The sequence below is a fragment of the Heterocephalus glaber genome, unplaced genomic scaffold (assembly GCF_053883595.1).
Source record: "Heterocephalus glaber isolate CG9 unplaced genomic scaffold, H.glaber_assembly_v1.0 deba00001498, whole genome shotgun sequence".
Taxonomy (NCBI): domain Eukaryota; kingdom Metazoa; phylum Chordata; class Mammalia; order Rodentia; family Bathyergidae; genus Heterocephalus; species Heterocephalus glaber.
The window spans coordinates 5,940,314-5,955,575 of record NW_028258321.1 but is presented as its reverse complement, the minus strand read 5'-3'; the positions used below and the strand labels follow the sequence as shown (position 1 = coordinate 5,955,575).

Here is a 15,262-nt window from a genome sequence, read left to right as displayed (position 1 = left end):
TTAATAAGACCCTATCACAAATTGAAACATAAAAAGGACTGGGGATGTAGCTCAGTGCAAAGGCCTTAGGTTCAGTTCCCAGTATCACCAAAAGCAAAACAAAACAAAAAGAGCTGGGGCTGGGGATTTAGCTCAGTGGTTCCGGCACCTGCTGTCTGCCTCACAAGCAAAAAAGTCCCGAGTTTGATCCCCAGCACCAAAAAAAAAAAAAAAGCTGTCCTGGTGAGCCTGTTGTGATCACAAGGGCCTTTAAAGGTGGACAAGGTGGTTGAAGTGTCCCAGGGATGCCCTGTAGGTGAGGCTTGGGCAGCCAGTGTGGGCTTTGAAGGTGGAAGGGGGTCACGAGCAAGGATGTGGTCAGCCCCCAGAAGCTGCGAAGAGTGGGCAGGAGGGTCACCCGACAGCCTCCAGGAATGGGCACAGTGCTGCTGGCATTCTGACTGAGATGCATCTCGGTCTTCACCCCTCCAGATTTTCGGGGTACCACACTTCATTCTCAGCAAAGTGGTTCTTAGAGGTAGGTTGTTCTGTGCTTAGCTTTTGGGTGCTTTAGGGTGAAGCTACTCAGTACTTCAGCCGTGTGCATTGTACTGGTTTGGGTCAGCACTGGGGACCAAGGCGAGTCAAGCCCAGGACTTGGTTCTCCATTCCATTGGAAGGAAGCATTTCCTTTCCCCAGGTCTGAATCCTGGAAGAATGCATTCTGGGTCGTGAGGGAAAGGGGGCCTGCCTGAGTGTGGAAGGACAGACCTGCTCCAGGGCACAAAGAAAGAAATGACATCCTGATGGCACTGAGCCACCCAGGTCAAAAATTCCTGTATTGTTAGGCTGGTTTGAGTGGTCTCTTGGATCAGTGATACACACCCAAATATCCACACCCACATTCCCATGAACTTCTTATGAAACATTTAAAAATTCAGCAATCCGAGTGGCTTTTGTTTTGTTTTTCCTGTTTCTTTCTTTCTTTCTTTTTTTTTTTTTTGGTACCAGGGATCAAACTCGGGCCTAAGCATTCTTACTTTTGACCAGATTCAGACTTGGAAGTAGACGCTCTCAGAGAGGACAGCCTGTATCCCTTGGCAGTTTGTTCCTGGCTTTTTTCTCTGGCTTCCTTTCTTCTCTTAGCTGGAAGTGTACATATTCTGCAGCCTCTTCCTTGTTTTTCTTTCTCTTTTTCTTTCTTTTTTCTTGGCCTTTATTCCTTGTTTTTCTCAGTATGCTGCTTTTTCAGAGCAATACAGCAGTGTCTGTGTTGAAGGACACATGGAGTACTAAGACGCTGAATCTTGAGTATCTTGGTCCTGAGTGTCTTAGCTTCCTTGCTTAAGGGCTTTCTGGCAGCATACTGACAGACACCATCTTTTTAGAGATTGAAGATTATGGATTCTGCTCGCTCTTTTGGGCTCCAGGCGGCGAGGTGCCTTAGTACGAGTCAATCCAGGAACATCTTTCTCTCCTTTTACAAGAGCCAAGTTGAGGGCCAGGGATTTAGCTCAGTGGTTCCGTTGCCTGCCTGGAAAGCCCAAGTTCCCCAGTTTGAGCCCCGGTACCAAAAAAAAAAAAAAAAAAAAAGAACCAAGTTGAGGCTCTCAAGATTGGTGCCACAATGAAACCCCAAACAGATTCTTGCTTTCCTCTCTCCAGTTCTCTTTGGTCTGTAAGAGGAATGACCTTTACTCAGTAGCCAGCACACTGGGCCATGAGTCAAGACACCCTGCTTTACCGGGGAACCTTGTTTGTAGTCCCCACCACTGACGGAGAATGTCAGCAGCAACTTCTGTGGCCATACGCTTCTCAGAGTGTATGATGTTTATCTTCCTTGTCCACTTCAGTGAGTTCCCGGCAGCCAGTAGCTGGGAAGGAGCAGGGAAGGAGCTGCTCAGCTTCACCTTGAAGCTACTGATCGCCCTCCTGGTACCATGGCAAAGAGCTCCCGAGTGGGTTTTTTTTTTGTCTGTGTATGCATGTCTGTCCCAGGTCTCGGGACTCCAGCAGCACCCCAAGTCCCTTCCCAGTTAGCTCTGTGCTTGGCAATCACAAGAGAAATGAGAGATAATCACAGGTCCAGCCCTGGTATTGACATAAAGGAGTAACTGGTTACATCGTCTCTAAAATCAGAAGGCTGAGGGGCCTCAGAGAATCGTGTGCCCAGGGCCTTTCCTAAAGGGCACATCCAGGCCGTTGCTCTTCAGCCCTTCCAGTTTTCCCTCTGGCTCCCACGGAGGGCTGGGAGACTCAGGGTTGGCTTTGAAAGGAAAGTGCATCCTGGCAAGAGATGGAAGGGCAGGGGAAATTCCTTTAGCAAATTTACAAAGGACACAGCATGACAAACTCGAGGTTGGCAATGTGTGTTGTTTGATGGTTTTGAAACCTATCCAAGCTTCCAGACCAGTTGGGGGATGGACTGAGCCACACAAACTTGATTTGGGGCGAGGGTAAGAAGAGGAAACATTCCTGTTTCTTGTTGTGTGAAAGTCACTGGATCTCTGTTTTCTCATCTGTAAAGTGGGGATCATAGCCTCTACTTCCCAAGTGTAATGTGAGGACTCAACAGGAAGAGGCCTGTAGAATATTAAATGCAGTATAGGGCACATCGTCAGAGCTTAGAACTCCTTACATTTTACTCTTAGTATTGCTATTACTGTATTGGTGTTATTTTGAGACAGGGCCTCATTGTGCAGTTCAGGCCAGCCTGGAGCTCTGCATCCTCCAGTCTCAGGCTGGAGTGCTGGAATGGCAGCGCGTCTCGCTCGGTCAGCTGCATTATCGCTCCCTTAATGAGGAGCTTGGGCTATGACTGCTTACAGGCGGTAAGCAGACAGCCTGGTGCGCTCGTCTCCCCGCAGCAGCCTCGGCCCCTGTGGTCTGGATCCCCGTCCAGAGGGGCCCACAGTCCAGCCCCAGTGAACCCCAGGCAGTGCCGTTGTCACCTCCGTATCTGCCTCAGCTGTGCATCCAGGCCGACCTCAAGAAGGAGGCCCAGGTCTCTGGTCCTTTGACTTAGACAAGGACTGGGGAGGAGGGAGGAAGGGGAGTAACCAGAAAAGAAACGCGTTGACGTGGAGTTGAAAGAGAGGGTGAACCGGCCAGGAATCCAGGCCGCCTCAACCTATTCGAAAGCGCGCGCGCGTGCTTGTGTGTGTAAGGGCAAGCGCCCAAGACAAACATGGCGGCGATTCCCTCAGCGCGGTCACCTGCCGGAGTCAATCGCTGAGCGGGGAGGAGGGAAAGCCAGGGGAAACCCGGGGTGATGCGCGCAGGCGCAGTGACTCGCGCTTGGCTCTCCTCAACCACGGAATTGGGCTTCGCCTGCCAGGACTGCGGTGAGAGGCCGGTCCCGGGACTGGGCTCGCAGGCAGGCCGGGCCGGATTAGGGGCGATCTGACACAGACGACAAACCCACGGGGGGCAGGGATGCCTTCCGCCCTGGGAGTCGTGGGTCCTGGAGCTGATGAGGTTGTGGATCCGATGTGGGGTCAGGGCGGAAGAAGCTGGGCTGCAAGAGCAGCGGTGGAATCGCTGCAGAGGGCTCACCGGGGAGAGGAGAGGGAGCAGCGAGTCAGAGCTCCCTGGAGACCTTGGGTCCCCGGAAGCAAGGGTCAGGCTGGAGTCTTTTCATGGATGCAATGGCTTTTAACCCTGGTGGCGCAGTAGAAGCACTTGGGAGGCCCTGGGCTGCCCTAGGTGTTAGAGCGCCGCTCCTCAGGTGATTCTCACCTGTGGATGGGTGGAGATCCCGGCGGGAGTAAAGAGCTCCTGGCTGATCCCAACAACTTCGTGGCTTGGAAGGAGCCAGTGGTTTGGGGTGAAGCGCTAACCGGCCTGTGTCACTGTAGTGTCCAGTGAGGTGAAGGCTCATTTCCGGCCCGAGGGGGCTGGGATAGAGGGTTGGCGCCCCCAGCAACACCCCTCGAGCTGGGCCCTGCTGTGGCGAGAATGGGCAGGGAGAGGAGGCTCTGGAGTGAGAAACGGGACGCACAGCAAACAATTCAGAATCAGCCACTTGTTGAGAAAATTTGCTTTGTGCGCTACACCTGAAACTTTCCTCAGTTCATTTGATTCCCTGAGGACAGGCAGGGAATGGAGTTGTTTTTCTTTCTATTTTTGAGACAGGGTCTCACTGTGTACTCCATGCTGGTCTTGAACTCACTATGTAGCCCAGGCTAGTCTCAAACTAGCAGCGATCCTCCCGCCTCAGCCTCCCGAGTGCTGGGTTTACAGGCGGGTGTCATCATGCCCGGCTGGAGTTGTTTTTCTGGCTTCACAGATGTGGAAATAAACAGAGCTAGTCAGTGTTAATGTTCAGACCTGACCCAGGACTCCTCACTCCAAATTATGCTTATTAGTAGCATTTCCCCTCTGTACCAACTCGGAAGCAAACGCCCACCCTCCCTCTGACACCCTGCATTCTGGGGCCAAGTCTGATGTTCTTGGTTTCCTCCCCAGCACACACAACCTGAAGGTTGGTTCAATATGGAGGAGAGGCTGGTGTGCTGCTGCAGTCCTGGTCCTTTATCTCTCAGGAGCCTAATGGAATGAAGTGGGAGTTTTTACAGGTTGGCAGAAAGCTGGTTCCAAGCAGCTGAGACTGTCACCTCTCACCCAGTCAGTGTCCCTGGCCTCACTGTCCTCAGGACAGACTCTCTACTCTCCACCACTACCCTTTGCAGGTGCTCAGCTGCACTGTTTCTGGACTGTTTATTGCTCTTTGCTGTTAGCAGTGTCCCTCTTTGCACACCCGTGGCCTGGCTTTGCATGCTTTCTTCTGAGGGACACACCAAGCTTCCAGCTGCCTCGCCCCGGACCCCCAGAGCTGAGGCTCCCTCTGCAGTTTGAACCAGCAGGTATTCATTGAGCGCCTACCATGGGAAGGAGCTTGGTGGGAGGTAGGAGTGGAAATCAGTGAAGTCTTAGCTGTTTGAAACGAGCTCTTTGACCTGGCCCTCCCCTTAAGGGCTTTTGGGCTGGAGAAGGTTAAGGGAGGCCTTTGGACACCTGATGCAGGGGGTCAGGGGGCCAAGAGAGGTGAGAACGCCTGACTGGGTGTACCCAGGAGGCCTTCAACTGCCCCCCTGGGCCATGGATGAGCAGGATTTGGTAAGATTGTGGAGGAGGGGTAGTGTGTGGTGAAGTGAGAAATACTGAGGCATTTTTAGTCAAAATCTTTTTTCTTTTTTTGGTACCGGGGATTGAACTCAGGACCTTGTGCTTGCAAGGCAGGTGGTGGCACCACTGAGCTAAATCCCCAGCCCAAAATCTTTTTTCTTTCTTTCTTTCTTTTTTTTTTTTGAAACCAGAAATGGTTATGTAGTCCAGCCTGGCCTTGAACTCTCTGTGTAACCCAGGCTGGCCTCAAACTCAAGGTCATCCTCCTGCCACAGCCTCCCAAGTGCTGGGATTACAGGTGTGTGCCCCCACACTCAAACCAGTATGTTTTGAATCTTGGCTCTAGTGCCTAACAGCTCTGTGACTTTGGGCCCACACTTTAACCTTCAGAGTCTTGGTTTCTTCTCTGCAGTGTGGATGGGAGGAGCAGCAGAGTGTGTGGCCTCATGAGAGATGTGAGAGCTAGGGACACCCCAGTGCCTGGAGGTCGTGTGGAGTCACATCTCGGGTGTCTCAGGTAGGAGGAACAGCATGAACAAAAGCATGGCGATGGCATTTAGAAAAGCATTTGGGAAAGCTGGAGATTTAGCTCAGTAGCACCTCACCTGCCTGGCAAGCGCAAGGTCCTGAGTTTGATCCCCGGTACCAAAAAAAGAAAAGCATTGGGGGCTGGCAGGTGAGGAGGGCTCGGATCTTCTGGCAGGGCAGGGAGCGGTGCTGGTGCTGGTGCTGGTTCTGGGTGCATCGCTCACACGTTTGCCAGAGGAGTCTGATCTTTGAAGACCATGAAACCTTTCCTCCCTTGAAAACTTACCCACTGTCCCCCTTGGCAGTGTACTCTGGCCAAAATAAACTCATCTCTTCTACGCGCCCCCCATAATGAAACCAAAGTTCAGAGATGAGAGAAAATACTATTTCTTGAGCGTCTCCTACATGCCTGGCCCCGTGGTTTATACTTCTTTTGCGCTGACATCTACATTGGCTCAGAAGAAGGAGTGGCCGGCCCAGGTCCACCGACGGGAGCTGTTCCAGGGTGGGATGGGCTGTGGGGCCCTGCCAGGCCTTGTGCGGGGGGCTGGTGGGCAGTGGAGTTGGGCGGCTGCGGGGCCTGTGACCCCGCCTATGGGAGCAGGCTGGAGAGGCTCCTTGCTGTTCCTCCCTGGGGCAGGCAGGCCCTTGTCCTCTGGCAGCGTGGTGAGGGTGGGAGGCCTCGGGCTCAGGCTATGTGCTCGTGGAGGGTGGACACTGGGAGAGAAGCAGCTACAGAGCCCCTGGCTCCCTCTGCAGGGCCCTGCACCTCCACAGGCACTTTTGCCCCCTGCCAGGCCTGTGGGAAGGGCCGGTCTGGTACTCATCGTCCCTGTCCTGCTCCTCCTCCAAGGCCCACGATGACCACCCTGGGCTCCCGTACTCGGGGCAGAGGCCTGGGTACCAGGGTATTCCCTTGCTCTACCCTGATCTGTTATAGGAAAAAGCAAGTTTCTGAGCATCTGCTCTGGGATGGGCGTGGAGCTCGGGGCTTCTGAACCTTAGTTTCATCCTTTCTGCACTCCTGTACGGTCCAGCACTCTGCGTGTGAGGAAACCAAGGCTCCGCAGGGGTAGGTGACTTACCTGCATGCAGTACACTGTTTGTAGGAAGTGCACTTGGGATTCGAACCCAGGCCATTCTGGTGGCAAACTCACACATTTCGTCTCACCACCCTTGGAGTCTTCTTCCATCCTTGCTGCAGGGTGACTGTAGGGAGCCAGCCGGTGGAGGCTGAGGAGGACTTTTAGGTGGGCTTCACCTTCTCAGGTGACAAGGGCAGGTCACGGGCGTCTGGTGAGATGGGGCTTCACTTCTTTGGGCAAAGGCTGTGGAATGAAGCAGGGAGTTCTGGGAGGCACGGGGTCAGAGGGAATGACCGGAGCTACAGAGAGTAACGGGGCCCTGCTCTTTGGCCCCAAAGCCCTTTGAGGGCTGGAGGTGGAGGGTTTGCTGTGAAGCTCGGAGGGAAGGATGGGAGGGGCCTCTGTGGGTGGGAGCCCTGGGAGGGCGGCCCGAGAGGGTGGCCGGCTGGGAGAGGCCGGTGCAGAGGCCTTGCTGGCAGGGTGGGGTGCGGCACCAAGGCCGCTGTCTCCCCTGGTACCCAGTCTCAGGCCAGGCCTGAGGAAGTAATGCCGGCCTGTCGGGCTTGGACCAAGGGAGGTGCACATGGGAGCCTGGCAGGTGGGGTGAGAGGAGCCGGGGCTCTTTGGGGGCCCCTCGGGTTCCTCAGGCTGCTGTACAGGTGACACCAGCTGGAAGGGCCACAGCCTGGATCAAGGCCTTGGTCAGGGCTGTGTTCCCTCTGGATGCCCTGGGGAACCTGCTTCTGGTGCTGGCTGGCGATCCTGGGCTTGTAGCTGCCCCAGTTCAATTCCTGCCTCCGTCTGCGCGTGTCCGTCTTGCTCTGTGTCCTCATTTCCCTCTGCTCACGAGGGTGCCGCCATAGGCCCCGATTCGGTGTGACAGACACAGCTTCCAAAGGTGGTTGGTTAGCTTCATGGTTTGGGATCGAGGACCGCAACACATCTTTTGGGGACCTAATTCAGCTCACAGCCGGGAGTCCACCAGGAGGAGGCCTCCAGAGCTTCCCGGGAGGGGCCGGACAGGCGCATGGGAATTGTTTTGCTAAGAAGAGAACAGTGGCTTTGAGACTGGAAAGAGACAGGCTTAATGGCTCCCTAGTTAAAGTGTGTCATGGGCAAGGACACCAGCCAGCGTCACCTCAGTCTTCCTCACTGCCTGAGTCAGAAGAGACAGACATTCAAACAGAGCCCCTGGTGACTTACATGGGTTACAGTTTGGGAAGTGCTGCTTGTTAAAAACCCAAGGGCCAGGGATGTAGCTCAGTGGTGCTGCCACCTGCCTTGCAAGCGCAAGGTCCCTAGTTCGATCCCCGGTACCAAAAAACACCCTGACTTGACTTGTGTTTCCCTGCCCAGTCTTGGTCAGCTTAGCTATCAGTCCTGCACAGGGCATTTGTGCTTTGCTGTCTCTGTCCCTCCCTCTCCCTCTCCTCCACCCACAGGCAAACACTCGACAACTAAGCTGCACCTGGGCCTGCGGGATGTGTTGGGCCTCTGTCCTCTGAGCTTGCTGAGCAGCCCTTCGCCAGCCTGTGTGGTGTCCTGGGTTGCTGCCGTGAACGCCTCCGCGCAGCCTCCTTTGGGGTTACTTCCTGAGGTGGGATTCCTGGGATCACAGTGCACCGCAGCTCAGCTTGCCTTGCATCCGATCACTCCCGTCAGGGAGCAGATGTCACGCGCTTCCCACCCTCCCCAGCAGTGCTGGGAACCTGATTTGGGAGGTCATGTGGCAGGACATGCTTTGGTGTTCAGACAGGCCTGCTTTCAAATCTGTTGTTTGCTGTGTGACATTGGCCAAATTACTCAGTATCTCTGAATTTGAGGATACTCTCCTATAAATCAAAATAGTGCTACAAACTTTGTAGGATTTATTTTTTTTTTCTTTTGAGACAGCATCTCCTGTGTAGTCCAGGATGGTCTTGAACTCATGATGTAGCTCAGGTAGCCTTGAACTTGTAATCTCCCTGCCTCAGCCTCCTGAGTCTAGGATTATAGCCATGTATGGCTTTGTAGGGATTTTGTAAAGATAATAATGATACCATCAATACCCATTAATTGAGCACTTACTGTGAGCTACCTCACTGAATCCTTTTTCAAAAATTTTTTATTTTTAAAAAATTTATTATTATTTTTTTGGTACCGAGGATTGAACTCAGGACCTTGTGCTTACGTGGCTGGCACTGGAACCACTGAGTTAAATCCCCGGCCCCCAAAATTTTTTATTTTATTAGCACATGTTTGCAATCCATGGATTTTACAGTTGTGTTGGAGAGTTGGTATATGTACATAATACAGCTTGTTTTCTTCTTTTTTTGGTACCAGGGATCAAACTCGAGACCTTGGGCTTTTGAGGCAGGCAGCGGAACCACTGAGCTACATCCTTGGCCCTACAGCTTGTTTTTTAAAAATTCCCTTCCCTCCTCCTCCAGTTAAATCCTTTAAAAATTATGTATTTTATCGGTACATGTTTGTCGAACATAATGATTGCCTTCATCCTGGGAAGTTGGTACATGCAGATGACGTTTCTTAATTCGTTTTTTAACCTTCTTGCCTCCCTCCCCCTCTCATTTAATCCTTACGTCCTTTTGCAGAGTAGGCATAATATTCCCCTTTGCCTTTTACAGAACAGAGAGAGCATGGGGTAATTTCAGGCGCTCACTCTGCAGTGCACTGTACAGCGAGCTCACGGCACCACCAGCACGGTGGGTGCAGTGTGTAGCTGGGTCCGAGGAGCCGCTGAGCGTCAGCCCGGCCTGCGCCCGCGCAGCCTGCCTCCTCTCCTGCGGCTGTCAGTCTCTCTGTTACTCGCAGGCTAGTGGCGTCTTGCTGGGCCATGCTTCCCTGATGATTTTCTCGCTGTTTTAGGTAGACTCTCCCTGTGGAAATGCGTGCTGAAGGGACTCCAAGGAGCAGAGCTGGCTGAGATCCCTCCTGCTGACGGCTCCTTCTCCCCAGGCCGGGGATGGCGAGGCTGCCCGTGGCCTCGAGCCTTCCTCGGTGCTCTGGGGGCTGAGGAGCGCTGGCTGCCATGGGGCTGGGGTGGCCCCGGGCCCGGCTGTTGGGCCCACCCACGGCCATGGTCTATGGCTCCTTGGCCCTGTTCACCTCCATCCTGCACAATGTGTTCCTTCTCTACTACGTGGACACCTTTGTCTCAGTGTACAAGATCAACAAAACGGCCTTCTGGGTCGGGGAGGTAGGGCCAGCGTTGTGCGGCCACCCGGGCGCAAGCGGAGGTGCCAGGGCGGTGGCTGCCGCTGGGTCCCCCGGTCAGGGTGGCCAGGCTGTCCTCCGAGGCTCAGCGGAAAGGCTGGTCTGGGGCCTGGGTGACGCCTGCGCGGGACATCAGGCCAGCTCTCCGGACTGCAGTCTGCGTGCTCGCTGTTCCGCGGCGCCTTACTGTGTAGCACAGAAGAGTCGCCCATGCGCACGACCAGCGGGCCCCTAGTGGGGGTCAGGAGGGTGCAGTGGCATGGGCGAGGGTCTCCCCTCATCTCCCTCTGCCGCAGACCGTGTTTCTCCTGTGGAACAGCCTCAACGACCCTCTCTTCGGCTGGCTCAGTGACCGCCAGTTCCTCAGCTCCCAGCCTCGGTGTGTGTGTGTCTTGGGGACGCCTCGTGACTGCTGCAGCCCCAGCCTGCAGAGCGGAAGGACAGCGGCCTGCGCTCGTGGGGGGAGGTTGGGGCCAGTTCAGGTGTCAGTGTGGCCCCGGCCTTCCAGGGCCAAGCAGGAGCAGGTGCTGTCCCGTGGGAGCAGTGGCCTTGGGTGGCCCAGCCTGCACACACGTGCTGCTGCTGCTGCTGGCGGGTCCCTTGGCCTCCTGGCTCGGGCCCCTGCTGTCCCCAGCCCTGAGTGGTCGGTCCCAGTGCCCGTGGCCGTCAGTCCTCACAGGCTAGTGTGAGGCAGGGGATGCGGGGTTTGGGGCACAGCCTGGAGTAAACCCCACAGTCCAGGGTTCCCCCTTTGTGTGCGCAGTGCCGGGGCTGCCCAGGCCTGGAGGGCGTCTCCCAGCGCCCTGCTCTCCCTGCAGGTCAGGCACTGGGCTCTCCTCGCGGGCTGTGGTGCTGAGCCGGGTGCAGGCCCTGGGCCGGCACGGGCCGCTGCTGGCACTGTCATTCCTGGCATTCTGGGTTCCCTGGGCCCCTGCTGGCCTGCAGTTCCTGCTGTGCCTGTGCCTCTACGATGGCTTCCTGACGCTCGTGGACCTGCACCATCACGCTCTGCTGGCCGACCTGGCCATCTCAGCCCACGACCGGACCCGCCTCAACTTCCACTGCTCCCTCTTCAGCGCGGCCGGCTCCCTCTCTGTCTTTGCCTCCTACGCCTTTTGGAACAAGGAGAATTTCTCTTCCTTCCGCACCTTCTGTGTGGCTCTGGCTGCTGGCTCTGCGCTGGGCTTCCTGGGGGCCACGCAACTGCTGCGGCAGTGGGTGGAGGTGGCCAGAAGGGACGCAGGGTGCTCAGCCCCAACTGGGGATGGCGGGTGAGTGGCTCTGAGTCTGACTTTGCTGCTGGGTCTCTGGCTAGTGGTGGCCACCCTGGGGTGGGGCTGCCTCTGGCCTGGCTCCAGCAGTTCTCAGCTCCTCTGCCCCACAGGGTGTGCAGAGAGGAGCTGCTGGCTGGCGCCGAGGAAGCTGGCAGCATCACCCTGGGCCAGTACCTCCGGCAGCTGGCACGTCACCAGAACTTCCTGTGGTTCGTGGGCATGGATCTGGTGCAGGTATGGGGGCACCCCCTCCCCACGGCTGACTGCCTCACTCCAGGGGCCAGGCTGGAGCTGGAGCTCGGGCCTGGTGCTCGGTTGGCAGGAGCCAGGGTGGCACCTTCGGAGGCCTGATCTCTAGCACCTTCTGATACCCTCGCCCCTGTGTGGTCTTAGGCAGGTTTTAGCCTCCCTGTAATCCAAGCACTTGGGAGGCTGAAGCAGGAGAATCATTGCCACGAGTTTGAGGCCAGGCTGCACTACAGAGTGAGACCCTGTATCACCCCCCCCAAAAAGTCAAGAGACTTATATTACTAAGATATTTTCAATTGAATGGAAACATGTAGCTGGGCGTGGTAGTGCACACCTGTGACCCAGCCCTTGGGAGGCTGAGGCAGGAGGGTTGCCGCAAGTTTGAGGCCACCTGAGCTACACAGTGAGTGCAAGGCAGTGAGACCGAGTCTCAGGAGAAAAAGAAAACTTTGTTCCAATTACTATTTTACTGTGTGGTCTGGCTTTTAGCGAAATTAGATAAGCAGCGGGCTGTGGCGTGCGGCTTTGTCCCCGCCTGCCCTGTTTCTGTTTCGGGACGGGACAGAGGATGCGTGCTCCGCTGTGGCTCTGCCCCTGTCAGGCCCTCCCCATCGCCCTGTGGCTTGCAGGTGTTTCACTGCCACTTCAACAGCAACTTCTTCCCCCTCTTCCTGGAGCACCTGCTGTCAGACCACATCCCCCTCTCCGCCGGCTCCTTCCTGTTGGGTGAGTTGGTGTCCGGCCTGCAGCCCGCCCATTGCTGTTTCCCTGAGTCCTGGGGGAGGGCAGGGCTGCCCTCCTGTGGTCCCCTCCTGGCGGCTCCGCCCAGAGCCAGGTGCAGTGGCTATGAGTGCAAGGAGCAGACTCTAGGCCCGGGTGCGAGCTGCAGGCCTGGGCTGTGGCTGTGGGCCTTTCTCGTGGGCCAGCACCCGTGGCCTCCGCATGTGTGGATTGGACCAGACAGGGAGGGAAAATACCAGGGAAAATTGCCTCTGCCCTGAACACGTGTCATCATTTTCCTCATCGTACAACAGCTACTTACACAGACAGCGTCTACATGGCCTCAGGCTATGTAAGTAACCAGGAGATGACTGAGAGTGTGGGAGGAGGTGTGTAGGTTGTATGGAAGTTTTATCCGCAGATTTTGCTATCCTTGGGGCCCTGAACCAGGCCTCTGGGACAACTGTACTTATCTCCATGGCTTGTGAAGATTAAATACAAGTGTGCAGTGCACACAGCCCAGAGCACTGTTAGTGTAAGAGTATTGCAGACAGTAGCTCTGAGTGTTGTTTTGTTTGGTTTTTTGAGACTGTCTTGCTATGTAGTTTAGGCCGCCTTGAACTCATGGCAGTCCTCCTGCCGCAGCCTCCTGAGTGCTGGAATTAGTGCTTGTGCCACTCCTGGCTAGTAGCTCTAATGCTGTAAGGCTATGGCTCTGCCCCTGATAAGATGGCACCCTCCTTCCCAGGCATCTCCTACGTTGCTCCTCACCTCAACAACCTCTACTTTCTGCCCCTGTGCCGGCGCTGGGGCGTCTATGCTGTAGTGCGGGGGCTCCTCCTGCTCAAGCTGGGCCTTAGCCTGCTCATGCTGGTGGCTGGCCCGGACCGCTCAGGCCTACTCTGCTTCTTCATTGCCAGGTGTGCCCCGCCTGCCCTTGCCTGCACACCTCTGTCCTGCCCCTTCACTTGTTTTGGTAATTGTAAGCATTTTTATTAGTACCTGAGTGCAGGACATAGTTGCACTCGTCGGGGGAGCTGGTACAGGGATGTACCACATCTTAGCTTTCTACTGCCCCTCCCCTGTCCTCCCTCCGGCTCTCTCTGGCAGTAACCGTGTCTTCACCGAGGGCACCTGTAAGCTGCTGACGCTGGTGGTCACTGACCTGGTAGATGAGGACCTGGTGCTGAATCACCGCAAACAGGCAGCCTCGGCGCTCCTCTTTGGCATGGTTGCCCTGGTGACCAAACCAGGCCAGACCTTCGCCCCACTGCTGGGCACCTGGCTTCTCTGCTTCTACACAGGTGAGGCTCTGGGGCCCAGCTTCCCTGGGATACCAGCTGCAAGCTGTGGGTCTGGGTCCAGAGAGGGAGAGAGCAGCCCTGACACCTAACACCTTCTGTCACCTCCCACGTATGGGTAGAGGAACTGGGTCTCAAAGTCCTGTGTTCCTTCATTAGTTCATTCAGTCATTCAGCAGATTGGTGCAGAATGCCACCTCTCCAGGCTCTGCCTTGGGAGCTAACAATGTGGCAGACAGACAAGGTTTTTGCCCTTGTGATGGAGCCTCTACTTTCATCAGGCAGAGGTGGGGTTGGCAATAAGCAGCGAACCAGGCACTTCCCAGGCCGTCGTGACTGCTGTGGTGAAATGGGCAGTGTGACTGCAGTGAGGGAGGGCCTCTCTGAGGAGGCGACCCTCGGCTGTGCTTGGAGGGGCAAGGGTGGGTCTAGAAGTCCCGGGGAATCACAGGCAGAGGGAATGGAAAGGGCCTGGCTCCAGTATTGGGGTTAGCGGTGAGGCTGGGGAAGCAAAGAGGGCTTTGCAGATCGAGCAGGGTTTGGAGTTTATTTTCACTGTGCCGGGAGGCTCTCAGGAGAGTTACAAGCAGGGAAGTGGCCCGGTCTCATTGATGCTTTGGAAAGTTGGCTTTGGCTGCCTGGGGAGGCCCCTGGGGGAGCCTGGGGCAGAGGCAACAGAGGCGAGGCAGGGCGAGGCAGGGCGTGTGGGGTGCCTTTCAGAGCGGGAAGAGACCAATGGTGGGTGTGAGTGCTGAAGCTGAACAGAGCAATCGAGGCAGATTGGGAGGTTTCTGCCTGAGTTCGGGGCGCTGGTGGTGTCATTCACCAGGAGGGAAGGACGGGAGGAGGTGGTCTGGGGAGGCATCAGGAGCTGTGGCCTGGGACGTTTGCGATCACCCTGCAGACTCGAGGGAACTGGGCGGACCACGATTTCCCTGTGCTTGCCCTAGGTCATGACCTCTTCCAGCAGCCCCTGGGGACCCCCGTGGGCAGTGCCAAGCCCTGGCCAGAGCCGCCAGCTCCAGCCCCGGCGAGGGCCCCACTCCGCCAGGGCTGCTTCTACCTGCTGGTGCTGGTGCCCATCACCTGCGCACTGCTGCAGCTCCTCACCTGGTCCCGGTTCACGCTGCATGGGCAGCACCTGCGCATGGTCAAGGCCCAGCGCCAGAGCCTGGCACAGGTCCAGACTCTGGACGTTAAGACAGTGTGAAGCATGGTGAGGCCACCCTGCTGAGGACACTGCCCAGCCCACCTGGAGGACGGACAGCAGACGGCAGCTCTGGGGACCGAGCCAGGAGTGTTGCTGAGGTCTGCCCGGCTCTGCTCAGCAAGGCCTGGGCTGTCAGTGCTCAGGGAGCCGCCTCTGGGGGAGGACACAGGGGAGCAGCAGGGATGGGGCTGCACCCCTGGGCAGGGTCCCAAGGCCCCTGCTGCCGCCTGGGTGGGGCTGGCTGCTCTGGTGGCCTCAGGAGGCACTTTTGGTACCCTGACTGTTCCCTTTGCCCAGTCAGGGGAAGCTCTGTTGCTCACTTCCTCCTCGCATCCTTCCAGTAGCCTCTCAGACGGTTCCCTGTGCCTGTAGCTGTGCCACCTCTAGAGGTGTTTTGTTACTGAGTGATTAAAGCCAGCCATTCCCATTCCTCAGGGCTGTGCTGTGAGTGGCAGGCTGGTGAACAAGACTGGCCACTGAGCAGGGTGTGGTGGCCAGGGCTTGTAACTCCAGTACTTGGGAGGCTGAGGCAGGAAGACTGCTGTAAGTTTGAGGCCAGCCTGGACTACATGTCTC

The 15,262-nt window shown here is 56.3% G+C and overlaps 1 protein-coding gene and 1 pseudogene across 15 annotated transcripts; one reads left to right on the top strand and one right to left on the bottom strand.

Annotated features, from left to right (window-relative positions):
* Positions 1-968: 968 nt before the first annotated feature.
* Positions 969-2,764, bottom strand: LOC110346011 (small ribosomal subunit protein eS6 pseudogene; annotated as a pseudogene).
* On the top strand, positions 1,479-15,116 carry Slc68a1 (solute carrier family 68 member 1). Of its 15 annotated transcripts, XM_087185756.1 has the most exons (14): positions 3,253-3,323; positions 4,447-4,556; positions 4,671-4,844; positions 5,298-5,404; positions 5,519-5,623; positions 6,575-8,316; positions 9,585-9,915; positions 10,229-10,311; positions 10,751-11,203; positions 11,317-11,440; positions 12,085-12,181; positions 12,924-13,095; positions 13,286-13,479; positions 14,427-15,116. In XM_087185756.1, the coding sequence occupies exons 7-14, from the start codon at positions 9,748-9,750 to the stop codon at positions 14,684-14,686; spliced, it is 1,551 nt and encodes a 516-aa protein (XP_087041882.1). In that variant the 5' UTR covers positions 3,253-3,323; positions 4,447-4,556; positions 4,671-4,844; positions 5,298-5,404; positions 5,519-5,623; positions 6,575-8,316; positions 9,585-9,747; the 3' UTR covers positions 14,687-15,116. The 15 variants fall into 15 exon arrangements, with proteins under 15 accessions (XP_021101187.1, XP_021101189.1, XP_021101185.1 ...); XM_021245528.2 differs by having other exon boundaries at positions 1,479-4,556; XM_021245530.2 differs by having other exon boundaries at positions 1,479-4,844; positions 6,575-6,706; positions 8,162-8,316.
* Positions 15,117-15,262: the final 146 nt, after the last annotated feature.

What these genes read in the sequence shown, in the direction of transcription:
- Slc68a1 (XM_004866443.4), top strand. Translation starts at nt 9,748, where the DNA reads ATGGGGCTGGGGTGGCCCCGGGCCCGGCTGTTGGGCCCACCCACGGCC. An exon ending in TGGGCATGGATCTGGTGCAG is followed by an intron (nt 11,441 to 12,084) that starts GTATGGGGGCAC and finishes TGTGGCTTGCAG; the next exon opens with GTGTTTCACTGCCACTTCAA. An exon ending in CTCTGCTTCTTCATTGCCAG is followed by an intron (nt 13,096 to 13,285) that starts GTGTGCCCCGCC and finishes TCTCTCTGGCAG; the next exon opens with TAACCGTGTCTTCACCGAGG.